Here is a 26862-nt window from a genome sequence, read left to right as displayed (position 1 = left end):
ATAGCTTTTATAATAAAAATCAAAGAATTCAAAATCTGTGTTGTTCACTGGCACGTGGGCCACCTCTTCTCAGCAGGGAGAAAGTTTTTGTTAAGATTGCAGATCTTCCACTGCATTATTTTTTTCTTTTTAATCAAACGGTCCTCTGCGTCTCCAAGGGAAAAACTCACTACATTTCTCTAGTGACTGTGGGGTTGCTTCAGTTTCACGTGTTCCTAAGAAACTATTTCTTGCCTTCTGAAATTTCTTAGCATTGATGCTAAATATATCATCTTCTGTCTTTGGGATCTTAAAAAGCATTAAGATTCCAACAGGCTTTTTTCATTCACTCTTCACCACTTCTGTTGCCCTGACACCACTTCTGAGCCCTGGCATCAAAACACACTGGTTATATCTTCCTGAATCATTGAAAATGAAATCTAGTTCATTTGTTTTCGCTTTGCTTTAATAAAACGAAATTCATATATATATTATTCTTTACCTTCTTAGTAAAAAAAAATTAAAATCTAAAAACCAAAGAAGCATTTTACCATGACACATACGTGTCCATACATATGGACCAGGCTTCTCCGGTGAATTATTTTTAGCGATGAAGCTGTGACTGATGTTTCCCTCCTTTAACGGACTGTCACACAAAACAACAGTTTAAACTTGAGTGTGTCAGAGCAAAGCTTGTAGGGTACGAACAGGCAGGGCTGACCTCGGGTTGGAGCAGTTGTGAGGTAAATATGAGAGAGTCTTTTGACGGCTGCTTGCAGCCAAACAGAGAAATAGACGTATTCACATCAGCTTCAACATGGAAATGGGGAGTTTGGCACAGAGCACACAAGATTGTAAAGCTTCACGCAAGCAACAGCCAGCAAAACGAACTGCGTCTGCGTGACACAAACCGTAACACAGGTATAAATAATAAAAGGTGGAAATTTTCCTCCTGGCTGGTCTAGGGCAGATACCGACAGCGCAAAGAGCCATCAGCAACAACATGGAGCGGGGAGAGTTTGAGTAAACGCGTTCTGTCCCGGACCGTGCGCCGAGGCCCAGCAGACGCCTTCTGTTTTCCCGCTCCCCGTACCAGCAACTCCGGTTACGGGCTGTGGCGGGCTGCCCGAGGCCACCAACACCAGATTCCTCCCCCGGGTTCAGATCCTGGAGCAGAGCCAGGTTCATCTGCTCTGAAGCTCCGTGCTCCCCGTGCTCCTGATGCTCCCACAGTCAAGGCTGGTGCATGGTCGCTCGCCCTCCGTTTCTGCCCGTTAACCCTTTGCCACCTGCCCCGCTCGTGCTAACAGGGGGGCTTCTACCAAGGTCCCGAACCTTCTTCTGCGAGTCAAAGCAGAAGTGGACCATGGCCCAGGTAGTTGTCACTGCAGCCAGAAGGCTGAAGAAGCCACGGCCAGGGAGGTGGCAGGGCAGGACTGCTGGCCTCCACCTAGGTGGTTTTGCCCAGGACAAGAAGTGAAGAACCTGAAGTCAGCCTGGAAAGTGGCTTCAGTGGAGACCGCCAGGATGTCATGCTTCGCATAAGCATTTCTCCTGTACCTTTGAAAGCAACGCATTTTCCCTCCCTGGGGGAAACTGTAAGGTATCTGCACGTGCACTTCAAGCAAGGTTTATGGTTGATGGTTGGACTTGATGATCTTAAGGGTCTTTTCCAATCTAAATGATTCTATGATCTTTCATGCCTGGGGGCACTGCAGGCACCTGTCCATAGGGACAGGAATTAGATGGAGTGACGCTTTATAGCAACTATCGGGGACAGTGCTGAGGACAGAAAGGTCCTCGCAAGGCAAAGCACCTCGTAGCGAGGTACCGCCAGCCCATGTTTCACACACTCAATCCTTAACACTCACAAAAAAATGGTTTTGATTCATGCTTCACGTATTCCTCGCAGGGCCTGTATCTTCTTCACGCCCTCAGCCAGGGCACGGGCATGGGCATGGCCATGAGCCTCTTGTTTAAAGTGACACCCGTGAAGGTACACTTTATAGGATGGTGTGGGTTTTTTTTTCCTTTTTGTTCTAATTTCGGCTAGGATAGAGTTAATTTTCTTCCCAATAGCTGGTATAGTGCTGTGTTTTGGATTTGGTGTGAGAATAACGCTGATAAGACGCTGATGTTTTTACTCGTTGCTAAGCAGCTGTAGTGCTCACACTTGGCCAAGGACTTTTCAGCTTCCTGTGCTCTGCCAGCGGGGCAGTGCACAAGCGGCTGGGAGGGGGCACGGCCGGGACAGCTGACCCAGACTGGCCAAAGGGATATTCCATACCATATAACGTCACGCCCAGTATATAAACTGGAGTTGGCCAGGGGCAGGAATCCCTGTTTGGGGACGGGCTATTGATCACCAGGTGGTGAGCAATTGTTGCATTGTGCAGCACTTGTTTTTGTATATTCCATCATTGTTATTATTATTATTTCCTCTTTCTTTGCTGTCCTATTAAACTGTTTTTATCTCAGTCCACTAATTTTTTTCCCCGGTTCTCCCCCACCTCCTACCTAGGCAGCAAGCAGCTGCGTGGTGCTTTGCTGCCAGCTGGGGCAAAACCACAACACTTCTGGAAAGTGAAAACTGCTTTATTGATTGCTGTCAACATTTTGCAATTAATGTATGATCCCAAACGTGAAGACAGGCATTTATGAAGAGGATGAGAAGTTGCTGAATTACATTACGTTAGACAAAGCGGTGCACAAAGGCCACGCTGGGTGCGCAGTAGTTTGACTCTTTTGTGGTCCACGAAGTCCTTCACGTGCAATGATCTCCTGGCCAGGATCACTGCCAGAGCCAAGAGGCTTCATTGCATCGTGGCTGCCATCAAGGGAAGAGGCCTCCCCTCTCGCTTCTTGTATGCTGGCCATACTCCAGCCACCATGTTGTTGCAAATGCGAGTTCGCTCCCGGTGTGCAATGACCAATCTCACACAGCGAGATGAGATACCGTTTTTGTTACAGATTTGCACAAGTCTGGATGCTGGATGAAACTAGCATAGTTGGATTACAAAGGTATTGGTTTTTATACAATTCTTTATCGCTAAGTTTAACCCATGGGGCACTTTCATGTGGCTAACTGGTTACAATATTTCACATAGTATGCACCACTTTTGCCAAAAGCTAACTATGCAACATAAAAGAAGGCAGGATGCAAGATAATCTAGGTACACATGATCCAAATCCTTGTCTAAATCTCCTCCAAGATGTTTCATTTTCAAGGACCTTAATTATAAATCCCTCAAGTAATCATCCTCCACAGTTTCCAAAAACATTCTCAAGGCAAGATGACTGGCTTAAATTCTAAGTACATGATAAGAGACACGTTTACGGATTCCTTATGTTCCCATTCAAAGTTCATTTGACAATTAATTGCAGTTTGAAGACAACGACGAGACCCAGCACAACGCCGGGGCTATATGCGCTGGCCAAGAAAGCCAGAGCTCTGCGGGACAAGTGTCTCCAACGGCCAGGAGACCCCAAAGCTTTGAGCTTGTGGCCATGTTTTAGCCATGCCGCAAATAATTATCTGCTTTCTTTTTTTTGAGCAATTCCTGAGCTTATAAGCGTAACAACGTGTACCGTGATTGTACAGATGTACACCGCCGTGCATACAGTGGTCAGAAATATCCTGGTAGGCATACTGTGATCGGAAACGTGTAGCCAAACACGCACTGTGGTCGGCCATATAGTGCGGTACGTGCTGCTGCCATAGGCACACAGCACAGCCTGAACTGCCGCCATAAACACGCGCCACGGCGCTTACCGCTGCTACAGGCACCGACCGCGGCACGCCCTGCGGCCACAGACACGTAGAGAAACGCGTGCTGCGGGCGCAGGCTCGCAGCGTAACCTCCGCTGCCACGCGTTAGCGCGCGCGACGCAGGCTGCGGTCACAGCCTCCTCCCCGCCCCCGCCGCCCAAAGCACGCCGAGATCACGTAACGCCCGTGCCTACGTCGGAGATGCACGACGTCCTGCACGCGGCAGCTCCGCGCGCACCGCAGCCTCCTGCCGCCAGGCGGCGCGCTGCTCCCCTGCAGCGCCCCGCCCTCCGCCCTCCGCCCACCGCCCGCCCCCGCGCCGCTCAGCCAATGGGAGCGGGACCTCGTGGTCCCACCGCCTTCCGGCACCCCTCCGTGTTTATTTTTGCCGCGGGAAGGAAGGAGGCCTTGCGATGGGCACTTGCGTCGCCCAATCGGAGAGCCGTCGGCTTAAGGGGGCGGGGGGCGGGTAAGCGGCGGTTTGGCGCGAGCGGGGCCGTGCGGCCTTTCCTTTCCCCTTCGGATCCCCCCCCCCCCGCGGTGTCCCTCACCCGCCGCTCCTCCTGTCCCCCCGACGTCTCTTCCGCCGACCCGTGGGTTCCCCTTCGTGCCCCTCCCCGCCCCCAGAGGCCCGTCTGCTGGCGCTGCCCGGGAAGCCGGCCTCCCCGCCCCGGGTGCCCTTTCCCGCTCTTCCTTCCAGCCCGGCATCTGGCTGGGCCGGGTTCCTGTCACGACACTGATGGCCGGCGTGATCCGGCGGCTGGATGAAGCCGTGGTGAACCGCATCGCGGCCGGCGAGGTCATCCAGAGACCGGCGAACGCCATCAAGGAGATGATCGAGAACTGGTAACGCGGAGTCTGCCCCTCCCGCCGGGCTGGACGCGGGGCAGGGGGCTGACGCGGGCGCCGGGCCGCGGCCCGGCCTGGCTCGGGGCCGGGGGGCTGCGGCCCTGGGCCAGCGGGAGGGGGCTGAGGGCGTGGTGCGCGCTGCGGCTGCGGTCACCGCGTCCAGGCCGCCGGCGTGTAACGAGGTGTCGTTACCCGTAACGAGGATGGGTAATACGTGTGTGCTTGTATTGCCTGCCCAGGAGGACGGCTCCGTTCAAAAAGACTGTCTAAATCTGCGTTTGGATTTGTTTTGTTCTTGTTTGATAAGCTTATGAGTCATCGGCGTTCAGTGCCAAGTTAATAATTGGGTTATTTGCTTTGAAGATAAAGCCTGTATGGGATTAAGATTGCTGCCTTTTCACTAGTAAATGTAGTGAGGCCTATCAGCCATGTGCAAGCAAGCAGCTGAGTCTGCAGTAGGCTTTGGTAATGGGGAGAGAAGGTCTAGGTCTTGGACTAGGCACCTTCCTTCTTAATTTTTGAAATGCCTGAAAGTTTGTCGTAATTATTTTGGATGGTGACTTTGAATAATGTATCGCTGTTATTAGAAGAAAAAAGAAAAGGAAGGAGACAGTAAAGATTTATTTGAAACAGGATAAATTGAGGGGTCTGGAGAACAAGGCTTATGAGGAGCGGCTGAGGGAACTGGGGTTGTTTAGTCTGGAGAAGAGGAGGCTGAAGGGGAGACCTCATCGCTCTGTACAACTACCTGAAAGGGGGTTGTGGTGAAGTGAGTGTTGGTGTCTTCTCCCAAGTAACTAGTGATAGGATGAGAGGAAATAGCCTCAAGTTGCACCAGGGGATGTTTAGATTGGATATTAGGAGAAACTTCTTTACGGAGAGAGTGGTCAGGCATTGGAACAGGCTGCGCAGGGAGGTGGTGGAGTCACCATCACTGTAAGTGTTCAAAAAATGAGTAGACATGGCACTTCAGGACATGGTTTAGCAGGCATGGTGGTGTTGGGTTGACAGTTGGACTTGATGATCTTAAAGGTCCTTTCCAACCTTAACGATTCTATGGCTCTAAATTCTGTTATGAGTGATAACTGGAGTGGAAACAAACTACCACTTGTGTGAGAATGAATTCTAATTCAATTTAAGTCATGTAGTCCTTTATTCTTTAGAATTGCTGTTCTCTTCTCTTGGTTTCTGCAGTTTGGATGCTAAATCTACAAGTATCCAGGTGGTAGTTAAAGAAGGTGGTCTGAAGCTCATCCAGGTCCAAGACAATGGCTGTGGTATCAGAGTGAGTAAACAAAGTTGACAGTTGTATGCTGATATTTAATACTACCTTTTAAAATTTATGTCAATTTATAAATGTCTCTGATATTGAAAAAGCTTGGAACTGGAAAGTGACCATTACTTGTCCCTTTCACATAGAAAGAAGATCTGGACATTGTATGTGAGAGATTTACTACAAGTAAACTGCAAAAATTTGAAGACTTGGCTAGTATTTCTACATACGGGTTTAGGGGCGAGGTAAGCTTTTCATCAAGGTTTTGAAATTGTTCACTGTTGTTCTCCTGTTGTAGTGGGGTTTACATACTATCTCATTCCCAAAAACTCTACAGAAGGTTCTGTTTTCTGAGAGAGTCTGCCATGTGACTGTAGTTCAAAATGCATTTCTGTGTCTTTCAAGAGACATGTAGACATCTATGTAGATGTACATATTCTTTTTGCTTTCTGGAATAAGATTTTGGGGGTTTTTTCCTTAAAGTAAAACAAGGCCTGTCTTCTCAAATATTGCTTCAGGTAAAAGACAATGAAAGATTTGAATGGAAGGTGAATCTGTGATGTCAGACATTTGTCTAAATACAGTATTTAAAACTGAATCTTTGAAGTGTACATTCGTCTTCCTTTGCTTTTGCTATTAGTCAAGCTTAGTATTTCTGACGCCTCAGATATACTAGTTCTCCAGATTATCATAGGCTGTATCTAAACCTGTCTGAAAGAACAGTCCAGGATGAACTCTGCTTTCCCCTCCAGATGGGCAACAAGTTATATAAGTATGTTGCGTGTGCTCAGATGTATAGATCCTTGCATGCTTCAGAGAGTAGACTGCTTGAGTTCTCTCCTCAACACACTTTCAACATAATCAGCCTTACAGCCCGTGGAGTCTGCTGTGTGGACACGTCCATTGAGTTTTCCTGGAAAACCACTGTAACCTAACTTTGTAATATTACCTACAGCCAGGAGAAGAACTTGGGCAGGGATGAGAAAGTACCGGCTAAAACCTTCCAGCTGTTTTTTTCTTAACATGAATGAAAGAAAGAAAAGGGCACAGCTGTAATAACTTTGTAAATTTCTTTTTGTTATGTTACATGGTTAGCTGCTTGCACTTTCATAGATAATGAAATGTTAAAAAAGCCAAAAGTAGGTCCTGGATAAGTCAGTGTTATAGGTACTACAATTTGTTAAAGCTTTACTGACCTGCAATTTTCTTGTAAGGTTTTTTATTAATTACTGGTGGGTGGTATATCAAAATTTAGTGATGCTGTTTAAAGTGTTGATGCTCCTCAATGGTTTCCATACCAAGGTTTACAAAGATGCTTTCTCTTTCTCTAGGCATTGGCTAGCATCAGTCATGTTGCCCATGTTACAGTAACAACGAAAACAGCTGATGCAAAATGTGCATACAGGTATGCTACCTATTATCCAAGTGACTTCTGCTGCATGTAGTAATGAAGAGATATATTTAATTCTCTTTTCAGTGATCTTAGTAAGAAGGAGGGTGGGGTAAGGATTTAAATGTTTCTAGGGCAGTTACAAAAAAGACCCAGAATGTGAGAAAAGAGTTTGAGTTATTTTTATTCCAGATTGTAATGGTAAGCCTTAGATAACCAATATATTTTAAAAGCGTATGTGGAGGGGGGAATCTTAAAGGACATTCTACTTCAGCAGCCAGTGTAGGGTAATCTTTTGTCTTTTTCTCCATTTCAGGATAAAATGATGGATATACACAGTCAGCATGCTTGCAAATTTCATATTTCTCTGAGCACAGGAACTTACAGTTTAGTTTGCTTCTGTGTTGTGCCTAATCCTATCCAAAAAAAATTTTGAATATTCTTCTGAGAACTTACTCTAAATCTAAGCAAGCCTATCCATTAATTTCTCAACTATTCTTAAGAAAAAGAAGGAAAAACAGAGAAGCTTTGCATCTTGTTTTTTAAAAAGATTGTGTGACTATGGTCTTTCTTGCATTACGTATGTAGCGTCTGTGAGAAGGCAAAAAAAGTATGCCCTTTGAAATTGGGCACCTGTATGACTTGCTGAAAGACCTAAGTGGGTGAGAAATCTCTCATGCTCAGAATCTTGTCACAGCCAAAAAGGAAACAGATCCTATATGTAAAGTCAATTTCTTATAACTGAAGTGTAAAGTCTAGTGAAGAAATTATTATTAGTCCAGGTTTAGCTACTGAAGAAAGTTAAAATACAATAATCCTGCCTTTATAGGAAAAGTCTTGGTAATACAATTTCAAAACACGTCTACTGTTATCTGCCCCTGTTTCTCTGCTATTATTCCAACTCTCCCACTTCCTCTCTGGGTCCTAAAATCAATGAAGACAGTTTTCCTCTAGCAGAAGGGGCAGGGCGGCATTGCAGTCAATTGTCAGCGTCCCAAGTTCTTTGCTGGGAGGAGTGTGACGATGATGGGATTTCTTTTGTCTTCTCCTTTTTGTCGTCATCTGTCCATGTCTGCCCCCTCATAAATCTAGATGCCTGACAACTTTTTATTTTCTGCCTAGAGCTACTTACAGTGATGGAAAAATTAAAGCCCCTCCAAAGCCCTGTGCTGGAAACCAAGGAACTCAGATTACGGTAGGTTTTTGTGCCTTTTCTCTCTTGTCCCTTTCCTGTTTCCTGGTCATTATGTTTGCACCACTTATTGGTATGGGTTACATTGTAAGGTACATGACAGTATCACCTTGTGGAATATTTTCCAAATAACGTTGTTGTGTGGTTTTGTTGGGTTTTTTTGTTTTGTCTTCTTCCCCAAAGACAGCAAGGTAAATTCCAAAAGATCCTCTTTTTGTCTTCTGAGGATAGCATAGTCATACACTATCAGAAATGTTTCATAATCCGTCGGAACTGCTGAATGCCTCAATAGACGGTTAGGGCTACAAGAAGAAAGAAGCTCAGAATATGGAAAGGTAGTCTATGTTGTACAAGCCAGAGTGGGAAGATGAGGGCTGGCATAGGAAACTGGAGACTCGCTGTTTGTCTTTCAGTTCTTTCAGTCATATCTTTCATATATCGTACCAAGCTTTGAATGTGGGCTGGGATTAGGTTGGCATTAGGATTCTGAAGAATAAGGAGGTCAGAATGGGAAGGGCTGTGCGTGTTGCACAGTGTAGGCTAGAAAGTGGAACCCTGGCCTGGGAGTCTGCAGGTGTGCATTTCCCTTGCAGTGGGAACACATACCCAGCAAGCTTCACATATCGGTGTTTAGGATAAATATCTTAAAAAAGAAGCTGAACTTTGAATGTCTGCCTTTCTCACTATAGCAGAAAAATAATTTGCATATTGTTTAAATAAATAGTGAAAATGAACAATTTAAGTTGCTGTTTCAATGTCATTAACAGCCTTGATTGCACCAACTGCTTTAACTTTTATTTGCATTCCATTAAAACACAGTGTAATCAGGGAATCCACTGTCCTCTGCAATGGAAAGCATGTAACTTTCACTGAAAAGTGAGTTGTAGAGTTATTGTTATTGATAAAAATACTGATGTACCAAAATCACATAATCATTAAGGTTGGAAAATACCTTTAAGAGCATCAAGTCCAACCATCAACCCAACACCACCATGCCCACTAAACCATGTCCTGAAGTGCCATGTCTAGATGTTTTTTGAACACTTCCAGTGATGGTGGCTCCACCACTTCCCTGGGCAGCCTGTTCCAATGCCTGACCACTCTCTCCGTAAAGAAATTTCTCCTAATATCTGACCTAGATCTTCCCTGGCGCAACTTGAGGCCATTTCCTCTCGTTCTATCGCTAGTCACTTGGGAGAAGAGACCAACACCCACTTCACCACAACCCCCTTTCAGGTAGTTGTACAGAGCGATGAGGTCTCCCCTCAGCCTCCTCTTCTCCAGACTAAACAACCCCAGTTCCCTCAGCCGCTCCTCATAAGACTTGTGCTCCAGACCCCTCAGCAGCTTCGTTGCCCTTCTCTGGACATGCTCAAGGAACCTCAACGTCCTTCTTGAAGTGAGGGGCCCAAAACTGAACACAGGATTCAAGGTGCGGCCTCACCAGTGGCACGATGACTTCCCTACTCCTGCTGGACACGCTATTTCTGTTACGGGCCAGATGCTGTTGGCCTTCTTGGCCACCTGGGCACACTGCTGTCTCATGTTCAGCCGGCTGTCAACCAGCACCCCCAGGTCCTTTTCTGCCAGGCAGCTCTCCAGCCACTCCTCCCCAAGTCTGTAGCACTGCATGGGGTTGTTGTGACTGAAGTGCAGGACCTGGCACTTGGCCTCGTTAACCCTCATACAGTTATCTCGGCCCATCGATCCAGCCTGCCCAGATCCCTCTGCAGGGATACTTGAAAACATACATTTCTCTGGAGTTGCATTTTGTTAGGTGAACCTCAGCAGGTAAGAAATGAATTGAATGTTGATTCTTCATAAACTAAAATGTTTTCAGAAAATTTTTCAGTATCTTTAAGAGGATTGATTTAGATGAATTTTATAGCGAGAGAAGATTTTAAAAATGATTTTTACTTGTGATCTTTTTCTGTGTAGGTTGAAGATCTTTTTTACAATGTAAATACGAGGAGGAAAGCTTTAAAAAATCCAAATGAAGAATATGCAAAAATACTAGAAGTTGTTAGCAGGTAAACTGAAATAGGAGGCTCCAGTATACTGGGTTTTTTCAGAGGGGCTGGATTATGTTTGTGTGGTGTCATTTTTGTTGTTGCTTTTGAGGTTTTTTTTTAAACTATTTGTTAGTATACAGTGTCAGCTAACAGTCCTGTTTGATACTGAAAATCCAGAGGAGAAACAATGTGTTCAGTCTACGACTATTATTACTAAGAATTCCAGCAAACAAATGGTGATAGACTTGAATGAGTGAACTCTCAATGAACTTGGGCTGAATAGAATCCAAGTAAAAACTCTGCATAAGCATTGAGATTTGGCCAAATGTGAAAAAGCTGAACGACAAAAAAAACAACCCAAAAAACCCAAAAACTTTAGGTACCATATGTTCCCTTCCTGGGTCCTTTTGTTGCATCTTCTGCCATGTGCAGAGGCTTTGCAAGCAGGATCTACACAATTTCACCAAAATAACTGCTTTACACTTTAAGTAGACACAAAAGCTAGCAAAGAGTAACAAGACTGTATGCTAAGTGTTAACCTATTCCCCGAATGAGCTACTTCAGAGTTTTACTGGCTGGCGAGACTTCAGCCAGGAGGTGAAGGGTCAGGTCCTGCTGCTCCATGGAACAGGCTGATCTGAAGTTTTGCTGAGTTACAGGCTTCCAACTCATTAGGTTCTGGTTTTTTTCCATTAGGATTTCACACCTTTTAATTTTGTTTGGGGTTCTGTGTTTGTTTTTTTTCTTGAATTTTTGAGTTACTGTCCCGGTCACAACAGTCTAACCTCTGTATTTTTGCGTTTCTTATCTTGCAAGTTTCTACTGTGTGTTCTTTCTCACAAGTTGGCAACTTCCCTAGAATCATAGAATAGTTTGGGTTGGAAGGGACCTTTAAAGGTCATCTAATCCAACCCCCCTGCAATTAGCAGGGACATCTTCCACTAGGTCATGTTGCTCAGAGCCCCGTCCAACCTGACCTGGAATGTTTCCAGGGATGGGGCATCTACCACCTCTCCGGGCAACCTGTGCCAGTATTTCACCATCCTCATGGTGAAAAATTTCTTCCTTATATGTAGTCTATATCTGCCCTCTTTTAGTTTAAAATTGCTGCCCCTTCTCCTATTGCAACAGGCCCTGCTAAAATGTCTGTCCCCATCTTTCTTCTAAGCCCCCTTTAAGTACTGGAAGGCTGCAATAAGGTCTTCCTGGAGCCTTCTCTTCTCCAGGCTGAAGCTTGAGGCAGGGTTACACAGCTGTAGTGTATCAGAACTTGGCCTTGGGATCACAGGCAGCTGAACCAACTGGGTAGGGGAAGTTAGAAGCACGAGCCAGCTGTTTTTCAGATCCTCCACTGTAGTTGAGACTTGATTCTGTTATACTGGGGAGGTTTTGCTGTTCTTCCAGTTAAACCCATGCAACAAAACTGAACTAACCAGGTCTATAGAAGTTGATCAGATTTTTTGAGAAATAAGCTAAGCTGATCCTTGAATTTCATATGGTTACTGGTGAGTTATAAATAGAAAACATTTATTTTTGAGCTTTTGTAGACTAAACAGCTATAATTTGGCTCAAATAACATTACTATGTAACAGGAAATGAAATTGTTTGCCCCTGTACTATCTGCTTTTCAGCATTCAGGGAAAGTAACCTTTCTTTCACATCTTGCATTCTTATGTTTACCTGTTTTTCAGGTATGCCATCCATAACTCAGGCATCAGCTTTTCAGTTAAAAAGGTATGTAAATAAAGTCTTTAGAACTTCATCGTGTGTCTGTATGTATGTATATATGTGCGTACATATATATATAAAATGTGTATATATGAAAATGCCAGTGAATTCGCACTGCATCTTTTGGAATGGGAATAGTGTATAGGGCTGTCGTGGTTTAGCCCCAGCCGGCAACTAAGCACCACGCAGCCGCTCGCTCACTCTCCCTCCCGCAGCGGGACGGGGGAGAGAATTAGGAAAAACCTCGTGGGTTGAGATAAACACGGTTTAATAGGACAGAAAGAAAGAAGGGAACAATAATGATAATACCAACAAAGGAATGTATAAGAACAAGTGATGCCCAATACAGAAATTGCTCACCACCCCGTGATCGACAGCCCGTCCCCGAGCAGCGATTTCCGCCCCCCCGGCCAACTCCAGTTTATGTACTGGGCATGACGTCGTATGGTAGGGAATATCTCTTTGGCCAGTCTGGGTCAGCTGTCCCGGCTGTGTCCCCTCCCAGCTCCCCGTGCACCCCCAGCCTGCTCGCTGGCAGGCCAGCACAAGAAGCTGGACTGTCCTTGACGGCCCAGCAACAACCCAAAACATCAGCACATTATCAACAGTTCCTCATCCCAAATCCAAAACACAGTCTCACACTAGCTTCTGTGAGGAAAACCAGCTCTATCCTGGCTGAAACCAGGACAAGGGCCTTCCCTTGTACTGAAATGTTGACATGTAGGTTGATGCAGTTTGGATAGAAAACACATTAGTTAAAAGTAAACATGATGGAAATGTATTTATCTGGTGTTTGAAGTTTTCTATGTGGTCAACATGTTGTTTTGGTTTAGCTTTTATGAGTTGTTTCAGTCTCTTTTGAGGGTCTGGTTACTAATAACTGTATGAAAGAGGATGGGGTAGAGTATCTTCATTCTGTGGCATTCCTAATAATTATTTACCGAACCACTTATGTTCTTCACTTTCAAAGATGGAGTCCCTAGCCTGAATGGGTCTGATGTGATCTAGCAAATCTTGTAATCCTGTGCCATTTATAATCTATTGTTTTTTCTGAACACCTATAAGTAAATAATAATACAAAACATTCTAATGATACTGTGTCCCATGCCTTTGTGTTATAAATGTTATTGTTGAGTTTAATTTATTCCTAAAACCTCAGCTGGAACTGTGGATTGATTGATACTCATGTCTGCTCTCTTTAGCAAGGTGATACCGTGTCAGATGTTAGAACCTTACCAAACGCCTCAACAGTGGACAACATTAGGTCCATCTTTGGAAATGCTGTTAGCAGGTATGTTGATGTCAAGTTTCCTTTTAACATGAAGTTTTCTAGTAAATCTTCTTCTCCTTTCTCTTTTAAAGAACATGGGCTATGCTTACTTGTCCTGTTTTATTCAAGGTGAATTAGAGAAGAGGGAGAGTTGCAACAATAGAGCTCTCCCTTGTCTTGCTGAATGTGTCACTTTTTTTTTTTTAATATCAAAGGAGAGAGGGAAGTTGCAAAGATGTTCCTTTAATGCACTAAAAGGGAACCATGTGCTTGTAACTTTTCTGTGTGCTTGTTTAAAAAGAACAAGCTGTATCTGTGTTCTCTACAAGTTCTTAGCCTCTTCCTATGCCATGAAAATCTTACCACAGTCTGCTATCTGATAAATTTTGAAGTCTCCTCAAATTTGTTTTTTCAAAATAAGATTTCAGAAAAAGCTACATTAGCTGAGGCTGAGTTAACTAGGCAGAAAAGTTTCAAAAGATGATTGGTTTTATTTGTTTTCAAATGTATCTGCCACTTTAGGAAAAATTCTCTCTTTGTAAGACATTGAGCTGTGAAGAATTCATTGAATGGATTTCTCCCATGAATATTTGAGTGTCAATTTGATTCAGTTGCTAAAGTTACACTTCACATGTAAGAATGTAAATTTTAATACATGGAAACACCTTTAATGAAACACAGCAAACTAGAGAGGCTGTTTAGTGATAAGGATTGCAGCATTGTTTCTATTTCTTTGTTAGGCAGTCTTTTTGTCTACTACTACTACTACTTGTTTGATGCAGTTTTTCCTTTGTATAGTTCTGGATAAATTGTCCATTTAAACTTAAACATTTTGAAGTGAAACTTTTATTTTACCCAATTTAAGATGGTGTTTAGTCTAACTTGTTAGTTTGATTTAAAAATTGAACACAAATAAAAATGTCACTCAGTATATATTGAGGTTGAATTGGAAATAAGTAGCCCATAGGCCTTTTCTATGTTAACTTTAGAAGCTGGCATAATGCCTTGCTAGAGAGCTTTGCTCACCAACTGCCAAAGTGGATTTCCTTGACTAATGAATCATGAAAATCATAAAAACTATTATGAAAATTGCTAATCTTAGGATCTATATGCATGAGCAAGAAAAAAGTTTACATTTTTATGACTTCTTAACAGCCCACCAATAAATATTAGACTGGCACAAGTGGACAGAGTAGTTCAAGAAAAGGAACGTTCTTCCCTGGCTGCCGACGACAGTGTCCTTGTCTATCACTGTCAATCACTTAAATGGTGGAATGCACATTAGAATTATCAATAGATGGTTATAATATTATGGATACTGTGATATGTTAAGTTACTAAAAAGATACTGTGGATAGTTTTACAGACTCCAATTGTACTGTATTACTATGTAGCATTTACTTAGAAGAAACAATCCAGTCCAAGTTAAGTAATTTTGTGGCTCAGCAATGAATATTTGAACTCTCAGATAATTCTAGCGTTTTCATTAACTGTGATTATAAATAGAATATAGAACAATATATCACTAGTTGTGAGTACTGTTTGAAAAGCTAATTTTTTGTGTGTGTGTTGTGTGTGTGTTTCTGTCAAACTGTCAACAGGGAACTGATAGAAGTGGGCTGTGAAGATACAAGTCTGGCCTTTAAAATGAAAGGCTACATCACGAATGCAAACTACTCTGTGAAGAAATGTATATTTTTACTTTTCATAAACCGTAAGTTTAAAAAAAAAAGCATGTTGTACAGTCATACGTTGCTTACATAATAATCAGAAGAACAAAATGTTCTGAAGAACTACAAAATATATGAACATTCTTAAAAACATTGACGAATAAGTATTACAGTTAATTGTAGAGCTTAAGGTGGTTTTTGATTTGTAATGTTTGTCATGTTTTGCACTCTAAATAGTGGAAAGCAGCTAAGACTGGGCCTAAAGAAACTTAAGCTTGTGGAGTATCAAGGTTCTGATTTGTGTCCTGCCAACTTAGAATAGTCTCTCCATTCTGTATCAACATTAGCATAGGATGCAACAAACCTTGGCTGTATGAAATAATGAAAAGGTAGTCTGGTTATTTCAGTATTTGTGGAAAAAAATACTTCTAAATATACCTAATCCTGGTTTTATGTGAAGAATAAATAGGTCTTGGGGAAAAAAGGATATAATGGATACCCTTTGAAGATACAAAGCATGAAGATGTTGGTCTGAAGTAGTTGGATGCTGTGCAGCGTACTTCAGTGGGGCTCTTTGAAAACAGCATTTTGTTCTGTTTCAGATCGACTGGTAGAGTCAGCCGCTTTGCGGAAAGCCATAGAAACTGTGTATGCTGCTTATTTGCCAAAAAGTACGCATCCATTCCTATACTTAAGGTAAAGTAATAGGAAGTAGCCACCTTTTAATTCTGTCTTGTAGGATATAGCTAGGGTGAGTAGGTTTAGAAGGACGTTTGTGTTCCTGATAGTAGTGTTGAGCATTGCACTGAGGTACTTAATTGCCAGACAGGAGATAATTAAATCACATTAAAGAAATCTTGAGGAGATGGGCCTTATTTTCAGAAGGAGTGATTGTCTGTAATTTCAGCTTAAGTCCTTTCACATTATGGATGCTCTTCACTTATGAAAATGAGCTATGCTAGGAATACAGCACAGCACGTAGGACTAGTCAGATCATTATTCCAAACTCTTTAATGTTTTACCTATCTGTATTTTTAACAGTTACTGTTCTTGGTGTACTAATAGAAGAACACGTGAATTGCATACAGCTTGCTTACAGGAAATAAATTATTTTTTTAAAGTCAAGTAATAGCTAAAATTGAACAGAAACTGTCCTTTAAACATTGGAGACTATGGCATAGAATGGAACACCTGGCTTTGTAAGTAATTGAATCTCACCATCCACCAGTGAAACTTATTGATATCCAGTGCGTTCTAACAATAAAGCTCTTGCATTGCAGCATTTCACTGAATACCTGCTTGGGATTATTGCTAAATGATAGGGCATCAGAAGTCATTAACTCATGGGACACTGCAAGTAAAAGATACTTCTAAAAACTGTTTTGTAGTAGTACAATGGGGAGTTTGGTTTACGCTTAGCTATGTAAGCTGATTTTGGTGCGTTTGGAATAGAGTTCTTCAGAGAAATTATTTTTTAATACACTACAGCCAGATTTGTTTGGTATAACTTCAGCATGTTTCAGGACTATTTTGTCTTGTCTGCATGGATTAATGGCCCCAAGTCTGACAAATTTCTGTACTCAACCAATTTGTGCCCTCTGCCATCCATGGGAAAGTTTAGGTTAACTTCTTTTAAAATGTTTTCCAGCCTGGAAATAGCTCCCCAGAACGTAGATGTGAATGTGCACCCTACAAAACATGAGGTCCATTTCCTTCATGAAGATAGTATTCTAGAGCGTGTGCAACAACATGTAGAGAGCAAGTTATTGGGCTCTAATTCTTCAAGGATGTACTTCACGCAGGTGAGAATATGTGTTTGAAGCGACCACAGCTCTGCGGTGTTTTAACTGTTGTTGATATGTTTACTCAGTTCCATAGTACAATTTATGCAGTGATTAAGAGTCATCAGTGTTATACTGGTAGCTTGAGATCTTGGCTCTGTTTCAGGGATGAAATTGCCTTAACGTATCAACAGTGCGGCAGTGAACTTACTGGAGAGAAAGTGCATGAAACCATTTTACATATCTTTCTGTCAAGTGTCTGTTCTTCTTTCTAAAGAAAGTCTCTTTATTTTACAAGTATATTAGCCTTCACGTATGGTAAATTGTTTTTATTCTCCCTTGGTTTATATTAAATATGTGTGACTGAGGAAATTGTTTGTTCTATGTATTTGACAACACTTTGGATTTAATCCAAATGAAAAAAATCAGGAAAAATACCTCTTCATATAGAGTTTAAAATTATAATCTTCAAAGAAAAAAGGCAATTTTCCTTGTGCTTTCTTACCTTAAAGATTTTCCCTTTAAGATAAGGGAATGCTAACTAATGATTCTGCTAACTGCCAAGATGATGACATTTATGCTTTGTGTCTAGCAAGTGCAAAGTTGGCAGCCCATTTCAAGTCCCCCCCAAGTGCAGTGTCAACTGCTTAAAGTTACTTGCCTCTGAGCAGTAAGATGCTGTGAGAAATGTGACTCATCTTTGTGCTTTTTTTTTTTTCCTTGTTGTTGAATCTCTTCTCTTTACTTACCCATATCTGAACGAAGACGTTGCTTCCAGGGGCTGACTGCTCCTCCAGTGAGGTTGTAAAATCAGCAGCAAACTCTTCTGTGGTTACCAAAGGAGCCAGTGATAAAGTTTACGCGCATCAGATGGTCCGTACCGATTCCCGAGAGCAGAAATTGGATGCTTTTCTTCAGCCAGTGAACAACCCCCTAAGTACAGGCTCCACTGAAGCAACGACAGAGGTTAATGCAGGACCTCCTGAGGGTGCTGTCAGGCCACAGGATGCTGAAATGGAAGATGTCAGTGATCTAGTGGAAATGGCTGATGTTCAGGAGGACATGGTGATGCCTGGGGTGCCGAGTGAGCATGGACGCCTGTCTCCTGAGACAGTGCCTCCTCGGTAAGTCTCGTCTTTCTTGAGGTCATTCAAGGCTACCTATTTATTTCACAGCATGGCCCTGAACCTGATGGTTTTTCTGATCTGTTTGGACTTTTGCTTTTTCAGAAGGAAAAATTTTGCTAGAACAAGTTTCCATGGCATTTTATTGAGAATTTAAACTTCATCTGTGAACTGTAAATTTCATAACTTGTGATAAATTTGGTAACTGGAAGGGGATTTCCATGCATACTGAAAGGCAGGAAACAGTATAAATAATGGCATTAACTCTACTTTAGGGAGATAATATTGGTCTGTCTCTATTTGGAGATCCTCCTTTTGTGGGGAGATAGAAAGATAGAAACTACATCACTGAATGTTGCAGACTTTACCCTAGCAAAGATAAAAGTGCTGTAATCTCTGTATAGCTCTTGCAGGAGCTGTTAGGAGAGACCAAAGTAGTCTGAGGAAATCTGATTTTTTTTTTTTTTTTTGCAACCTCCTAGTATTACAGAAAAATGATCATCAAAAAAGATCAGTAGAAGTATCAACATTTTTTTTGATGGGTTCTTTAGAGCCAAATTTGCATGGTGCTTGAACAACAGATGGCTGATCTGATTAGTATTAAAAGTCATAAATTCTCTTATGAACTACCTTTTCCTAACCAATTATACCTCAGAAGTAAAATAAAACAGTCTTTCTTTCTGGGAAGCTTTGGGAAACTGTTTGCATTTGCCGTATTAATGTACAACATGTGAATTGAACATCCTATCTGTCATGTGTGTGTTCTGCCCAAGTGATAGGAGAATTGAACATAATGCCTTTTTTTCTTTTGGTACTGCAGAAAGAGGCCACGGGAAGACACCGACATAGAAATGGAGAAAAATGACACAAGGAAGGGCATGACTGCTGCCTGCACCCCTAGGAGAAGAATTATCAATTTGACCAGTGTATTGACTCTCCAGGAGGAAATCAGTAACCAGGCACATGCAAGTAAGCAAGCCTTTTGCTTCTCAAGGTTGTTGTTATTCCACCAACTAAATAGGGTTTGTTTGAACTGCTGGGGAAACAGGTATGTAGGAAGTGGCCCAGTCAGCTCACTGTGCTGCTAAGTGAGCTTTTAACAGAAATGTTTGTTAAATGTCAAGGGCCAAACTTTGAACAGGCACCTGCTATACTGGGCCAGCTAAAGGACTGTTTTAAAAACTTAGCATGTATCTTGTCAGTTGGTGGATGTTTTGTGCATTCCAAATATTTTGCAACCTTAACTTGCATTATAACTAATAACACCATAAAATTGCAGCTTGAAAAGCTGTAATCTTCAAATAAAAACAGCAGCTACGATACGGTTATTACAGAAATTTTGCTTAGTCGTGTGATTATGAAGTAGACTGGGACAGGCTTGATAATCATTGTTTTTATGGACTGCTTTTGCTCTTCATTTTCATCTGTCCCACTTATTTCACCAGTCTCATCATTTCATATATTATTGTCTCTTACCAGAAGAGTTGTTTTAGAAGAAGGTAAAAGGCTGGAAATTCCTCCCAGGGTTCTTTACTACTTAGCTCTTTCAGTTGCCTTTGGAGTCATACTGAGTCACATAACCCATACTACTCAGTCTAAATGTTGGGATTCACATGTCCTGAGGGTTTTGTTGAATTTATTTTGATTTTGCTGGTAGTAAGAACTGGGGAGACTCCACAGCTAAAATGGCTAGACTAACAGACATCTGTAATAAATAATTTTTTTATAAATTACTAAAAATCTTTATCTTTAGAAAGCATGTACTTACACTTTATTTGTGCTCCAGAAAAAGATTTGCATTAGGCTGGTAATTCTGAGCCGGTAATTCCATATCTGACTGTCACTGTTTAAATACTGAAGTCAGAGCTCCTGAGCCATAAAATGTCCAAAATGTCTCAAAATACATGGTAGAATTTGTGCAGCTGCTTGAGGTTGTCTTGTCTTCACATGTGTAAGAAATTCTTGCAAAGGTCTCCAGTAGGTAAGAAATACTCTTCTCACAGTACGGTATTCCTTTGGAAAAGGTGACAGTGGAATGCGGGTACTGTAGTGCTTTGTACACGCTGCTACTGCAGTGCCAAGCTCCGTAACAGAGCTGCACCCAAGGGCTTGCAACTAGTGACATATTTTTTGTGGAATGCCCAAAATGAACTCTTACTATGGAATCTGACTTCTCATACATTTTTTTAAATATATATACATGAGACGGCCAGAAACTTATTTTGGGAGAGAAAAATCAATTACAGATCTATTCTATCACACTCTCAGAATTTAGTCTGACAATACTAGATTTTGTTGCAAAGTTGTTTTACATCTGCAGTTTTCTGTGAAGTATGTCTGTGCTCCCTTACTGATCTCCTGTGGCTGGAAATGAATTTTGAAAGGCTATTCAAGTCAAACACAGAGATTTTTTTCATTGCCTTTTTAGTTCAACTGTTACATAATTGTTCTCACTTACGCTTTAATATGTATATGTGTATGCACACAAGTCATTAATATTTCAAAACATGGATAATTGGTAGTACAGGCCTATAAGAAGCAGCAGGGGTGTGGTAGTGACTGAACTGTAATCTGAGATTTTAATCCTAAAAAGACACATGCTAATGTGTCTTTCAATGCTAAAAAGAGTGCTAAAACCACTCAACTAAATGAATTAGGGCAGGATTGCAAATATGAAATTACATCCTTGTTTCTTCCCCACCCCCTCAACTGTTTCAGGTCTTCAGGAGATGCTACATGATCATTCATTTGTTGGCTGTGTGAGTCCTCAGTGGGCTCTGGCCCAATATCAGACAAAGCTGTATCTTCTCAATACAACAAAACTCAGGTAAAGAAGCTGTTAGACTTGCTGGCAGTTGAAATAAGTACCAATTACCAAGCTAATTAGAAAAAGGAAGGAAATGACAGGAAAAACAACATTGTTTTCTTGTTGCCTATCCAAAAAGTCATGAGGCTAAAGATGAAACAGTCAGTTCAGAACAGTGGAAATAACTCTGGCATTCCTGGGGGAAGTTGCAGGGAATCAGTGTAATTAAAATGCCAGCTACTGTACTGTGTGCTCACAGACTGGGGGATGGGAAAGACATTTTATTTGCCCCATGATCGCCTACAGCGCACTGTATAAAGACGAGCAAGCGAAGGCTTCAAACAACTCATGTAAAAAGTTGTATCCTGTTGGGTTAAGAGAACCTGCAGGACATGATGATAACACAAAAGTTTGGGTTTTTTGCCTATGCAGCCTTCCAGGGCCAGCTACATAAATTTCGTAGCAAGTAAGAGAACATACTTAAGATAGACATGTCTATCAAGGTCCTGTGCATTTCTTGCAGTGTGGGAAAGGAGTAAAGAGGTTGAAATACAAGATAACCTGGGAATAAATTGATAGTGGCTGCATGCTTGAGTATGTAATACTTCTGCACCAACATGGCTGATGATGACAGAAACAGAGAGATTGAATTGTAAACATCTAGATAGTGCATGTGAACCTTAAACTGTTTAAAGTAAGATCTTTGTTAATATGAATGGATATAATATGTCTGATGTTTCCAAGATGACCATTATTTTCCCTTCTTAATTGTGGTAACTTAAGAGATATGTGATACTGTCCGCATAACTCATTTTTGTACTTCTATTTAGCCAAGAACTCTTCTACCAGATACTTATTTATGACTTTGCAAACTTTGGAGTTTTAAGGTTGTCTGTAAGTATAATTTTACATTATATCCTATATAAGAAGATTTTGTTTACAATAAGCCTGTCTTTTCAGACAAATGTATAGTTTTACAGTGAGAATAGAATGTAGAAAAGTCTGTTAGAAATTTTGTAACTACTACTGTAAGTTGTCATTCACCAAGTTTTGCTGTTGCTCATTACATTGAGACAAATAATTAATTTGATTGCTAGCATCTATCCTGTAAATATTGCAACACTTCACAGGACTGTGATCTCTGCAGAGTTATATCAGTAAGAAAGTCATACTTTTTAGACTGGGTATGATAAGCAGAACCATTTGCTCTGCAGGCCAGAAAGGGTATATTACACTTAGTTTATATGTGAAGGAGGAAGCTATAGATTTCCAGTAGAGAGCGTGTTGATCATTAACAACAGTGTTGCCTTCTCCATTTTTAGGAGCCAGCTCCTTTATATGAGCTTTCAATGCTTGCTTTAGAGGATCCTGAAAGTGGCTGGACAGAAGAAGATGGCCCAAAAGAAGGGCTTGCTGAGTACATTGTGGAGTTTCTGAAAAAGAAGACTGAAATGTTGAAAGATTATTTTTCTCTTGAAATTGATGAGGTGACTGCTGCTCTTCTGACAGTAAATGAATGGTGGGCTTGGTAGTGTTAAGTTCCCAGTTGGACTTGATGATCTTAAAGGTCTTTTCCAACCAAAATGATACTATGATTCTACATTTTGGTAACAGATAACTGCAGCAGTTTGCCTGTAGTACTTCCTATCACTAAGATCTAGCTCCAGTAGGATTTAATTGGCTTACCCCTTTCATTAAAAATGCTCAGGACTTATACTGCTTGGCACTACACAAAGAAGTTTATATTTAACTAGTTACCAAATAATTTAGTCATTGACTTCCATAACTAGAGTGCAGATCTCTTTCTTACCTAAGCAGGTGTGCAGCCTGGCCAGCTCTCTAGCCAGGCAGGGCTACAGCATCACCATTCCTCTCAATGTATCTTTTGTGTATGTGTGACCTAATGCATCCCTTACGCTATACAAAACTGAACAGCTTCATCAAGGGCCATATAACCCAGACACTCTCCTGGGAAGGGGGATCAGTGGCGAGGGGTAGAGGAGGAGGCTGAATTCAGGTCTTCCCGAGCCGAGTGGCTTAAATCCAAGCCTCGTGAAGTTCACCACCACCACTACCCCTCTGCCTCCAATGTCTGCCCAGCATCAGGTTTTAAAATCTTCTAAGTTCAGATACCTTTAAGGCTCACTAAGTTTGTTAAGGATCAGTCTTGCAATAGGTAACAGTTTTGATGCATTTACTGCAAGAAAGAACATTATTTTTTTTTACTGAAGCAGCAGTGTTACCTTGCAGGAAGGAAACCTTATTGGGTTACCACTTCTGATTGACAACTATGTTCCGCTGCTGGAAGGACTGCCTATGTTTATCCTTCGCTTGGCCACAGAGGTATATTCCCTTAATTATTTTATTCATTCACAAATGACGGCTTCTATTTAGGAAGGAATGAAGTGAATCAAATTAATTAATCAGAAGTGGCAAAAGAAGGTCAGGCGTTGGTTAAATCTACAGTTACATGCTCCGGACACTTTTGCTATGGCTACAGATTAGTTGTGCTTTGCCTTTGCATTCATAACTACTGATTGAATGAGAATATATTTTGATATGAAAGCCTGAATTCCTTTTTTTTTTTTTTGTTCTATACCATTACCTTATCAGCACAAAAATGGCCAAGACATTATTATGACTTCTTAATATGAGGAATATTAAGTCTCTGACTGCTACCTGGATTCTGTTAAGTGACTTCTTTTTCTTCCAACAGGTAAACTGGGATGAAGAAAAGGAGTGTTTTGAAAGCCTAAGTAAAGAATTAGCTATGTTCTACTCCATTAGAAAGCAATATATAATAGATGAAGCTAACCTGACAGACTCTCAGGTACAAGAATATGTAACTAGTCATATAAACAAACAACTAACAACACACAGGCAAATTCTTCAACTATAGACTTCTAGTCCCAATGCTACTTTCAGTGAAGTGAATCAAGTTGCAGTGTGGCAAGATTCTTAAAGACTGGTTTAAATTTTCTAAAGTATTATATGTATTAAGAGAACCTTTTGAGTATTGCAGTGTACTTGTTTATATATTATATCCCAACTCAGAGGCCAAGTACTGTTCTATTTTTTAACCTGCTGAGCTATGGTAAATTTCTATAGAAGAATAAGGATGCATATAAATTAAAAATATAATCTGCTTGTTACTAAGTATCTGCTTAATCAGTCAGCTCAGTTATCCCCTTCTGCAAGTGACTTTCCAGAGCTTAAATTAACTTGACTGTATAGAATGAACTTCTCTAATAACTAGCAGAATTTTACAATTGCTGTAGTCTTACATAATAAAGTTTCTTAATGAGTTTCTTCTCTAGTAAAAGAGAATGTCAGTTTAACTGTTTGTCCTTTTTTTTTTTTCCTGTATTTTAGAATGAAGATTCTGACTCAGGTTCAACAACATGGAAATGGACTGTGGAACATGTACTTTACAAAGCTTTTAGGACTCATCTTTTACCTCCGAAACACTTCACAGAAGACGGCAACATTTTGCAGCTTGCTAACCTGCCTGACCTGTACAAAGTTTTTGAGAGATGTTGAGCAAATAGTTCTTATAGACTGGTGCATATCTAAAAACATTTATGCTTCATTCTTGTTTTTCTTAGGATAGAGCTGGAATCTCGATGGAGGAAAGAAAGAGGGGATTTAGTATCATACTGACATGATAGTAAATGTTCTATTTTCCTTCTGTTGATTAAAGAATAAAAAGAATCATTTTAGCTATGTCTAAACCTAAGTAAGTTCCTAAAACAAAACCTCTACTTACTCTTGAAGTTTCACTATTAAGCAATACTCTAATAGAAAATTAATTGGGTTAAGTAATTGTGAAAGGAGAGAGAACTTAATTGTTGATGCGAGTGCCTTAACTTAGATTGCTTTCAAGAAGCAATCTAGATTACCTACGTCCTTTTAAGGACTGTTGTGTGACAGTACCTGCACTGTGAATGTCCATGCAAAGCACTTAAAATCATCTCTTAATGCAGAAGGTAGTCTTGTAATGTATCAGGCTCCCTGCTGAAATAAGGCAAATCCCTTCCCTTTTAATCAAGGAGTCAGAAAATGGAAACTCCTTTCAAAGAAGAGTTGCAGCTGACAACCTGACTCCAGGTTCCACAGTGAGAGGAAGCTATTAGCTTTGCTCGGGCAGGAAGAAATACTTGAGCTTTAATTTGACCTCTGGCATTCCCCAAGACCATTGCAAACTTGAGTTGTCACAAGGAGGCTCTGGGTGCCACTCTGCAGCTTCAATGGGGTGCTTTAGAGGAAGTGAACTGGAAGCAGATGTGCTCTCCACCCTCTGCCAACTGAGGTTTTAACAGGGTTTTTGTACATGTGAATGCTCTCAAAAGCCCCAGAATATTCTTTGTCTTCAGGATATGCACTGTAAGAACAACTGATCAAGGCCCTGAGCATTTCTTCTGAATAGACAGACAAAATGATCTGTGATCACTGAACTATACTCGTCTCCAATTTAATGAGTAGGCCTAGGGAGACCTGCTACGTACAAGGCTGTTCCTCAACAGGTAAAGCATTCTTCTAAGTCTAAGAGGCACCTAGCATCCAAACAAAAAAAAACCCCACAAGCTACAGTTCTGCGCTGTAAAGATACCTGTTCCATTTTAAGTCAGGTCTGGTACAAGCAGAAGCATTAACACTCTGGATTGCAAAGGTCCCAAAACCTGCCTTTCTTTGAGAGATACTCCTGAAGGGCAGCAGTTTGCAACAGGAAATCATCTGCAATGGGCTTGAGCTGGCCTCAAGCCACATATTACTTACTTCCTGGCAACATGGGGCACCATGATCGTGGAACATATAGGGACTGGTAATGGGAATCACATTTGTACTGTGATTTCACTGTATATTACCCTTGCTATAGCATGCTTGTCTTGTGATTTTGGCATATTGCTGTATCCCTCTTCTAAATCCAAGTAGCCCGTAATGCCTAATCTATCAAATAAGTAAATATGGTATTAAACATCAAAAGCTGCCGCTGTGGAACATCTGAAACAACCTGTTTAGAGAATATTGGACTCTGACACATGTACATGTGAGAAGTGTCTATAGGTATGCGCTTAAATACGTTGTGTGGCAGCAGATCAGTGGTGCACATGCTCATGCCAAAATACCAGCTCCTGATCACACCTTTCTGCAGGTTCCTGATCCCACACAAAGCGAACAACACGGAAAATCGTAAGTGTATTTTAAGTTGTGTTCATTTTTTTCCTCTTTTTGGTAATGGAAACTTTTTTTTCATTTTGTATAGTTTGGAGCTTTAAGCAACCCAATACAGATTAACTGTCTCTTCTTAATGGGGAAAAAAATGTTCTTGCAAAATGTATTTATTTAAGTTACAGTTGCAATAAATCATCAAAACACCCCTAAGCCTGTCACAGATTACAACATGAAAACCAGCTAATGGCATCAATTTCATCAACAAGTTGCTGGGGTTTGGGGATTTGGAGGTTTTTTTTCCTTTTAGATTCTTCACTGAAACCTGCTTCTTGAAAAAAAGACTCACTTCAAATCTCATTTTCAAGCCCAATAAAAAGAAAACCCAACAAATTACAAACAGCCTACAGCCACATTTGGTGTGTTTAGAACAGTTCATATAGTCAGCTTTTCAAAACTAGAAAACCACAGGGTGACCTGCTTTCTTGCCTGCTTGCTGAACTGCTCAGCTCAACTCAATTACTCATGACTCGCAGGAAAACTGAAGACATACATGAAAACAGTTCTCCAGGCCTGACATACATTAGTTTAACTGACTTAAATGCTCAACTCTACATTCTGCTATTATTTTGCTGTTTCTCCGAGCACAACTTGCATCACCAAAACCAAATCAACTTTGAGAACTCTATCATGACAGCCACTGTAATACCGTCCCTGAATCTCTGTAAGTCAGATACAAGGACATTTGTCTCAAGCTCCTTCCTTCCAATTGTTAAAACATAGCAGGATTCAGTTGCACTACTTCATTTGCAAAAATCACCTACCTGCTGCCAGGGGACCTCTCTAGGTGA

The 26862-nt window shown here is 41.3% G+C and overlaps 1 protein-coding gene across 1 annotated transcript; it reads left to right on the top strand.

Moving 5' to 3' along the window:
- Window positions 1–4487: 4487 nt before the first annotated feature.
- On the top strand, window positions 4488–24382 carry MLH1 (mutL homolog 1; the record flags this gene model as incomplete). Its single annotated transcript, XM_081996970.1, has 19 exons — window positions 4488–4594; window positions 5792–5882; window positions 6017–6115; window positions 7202–7275; window positions 8383–8455; window positions 10391–10482; window positions 12156–12198; window positions 13395–13483; window positions 15063–15175; window positions 15734–15827; window positions 16780–16933; window positions 17678–18036; window positions 18857–19005; window positions 20755–20863; window positions 21673–21736; window positions 22165–22329; window positions 23093–23185; window positions 23559–23672; window positions 24215–24382. 19 exons carry the CDS (start codon window positions 4488–4490, stop codon window positions 24380–24382), a joined length of 2250 nt encoding a protein of 749 aa, XP_081853096.1.
- Between the last annotated feature and the right edge of the window lie 2480 nt (window positions 24383–26862).

The sequence above is a fragment of the Phaethon aethereus genome, assembly GCF_964289735.1.
Source record: "Phaethon aethereus genome assembly, chromosome: 2".
Classification (NCBI taxonomy): domain Eukaryota; kingdom Metazoa; phylum Chordata; class Aves; order Phaethontiformes; family Phaethontidae; genus Phaethon; species Phaethon aethereus.
This window is presented reverse-complemented; position numbering and strand designations above follow the sequence as displayed.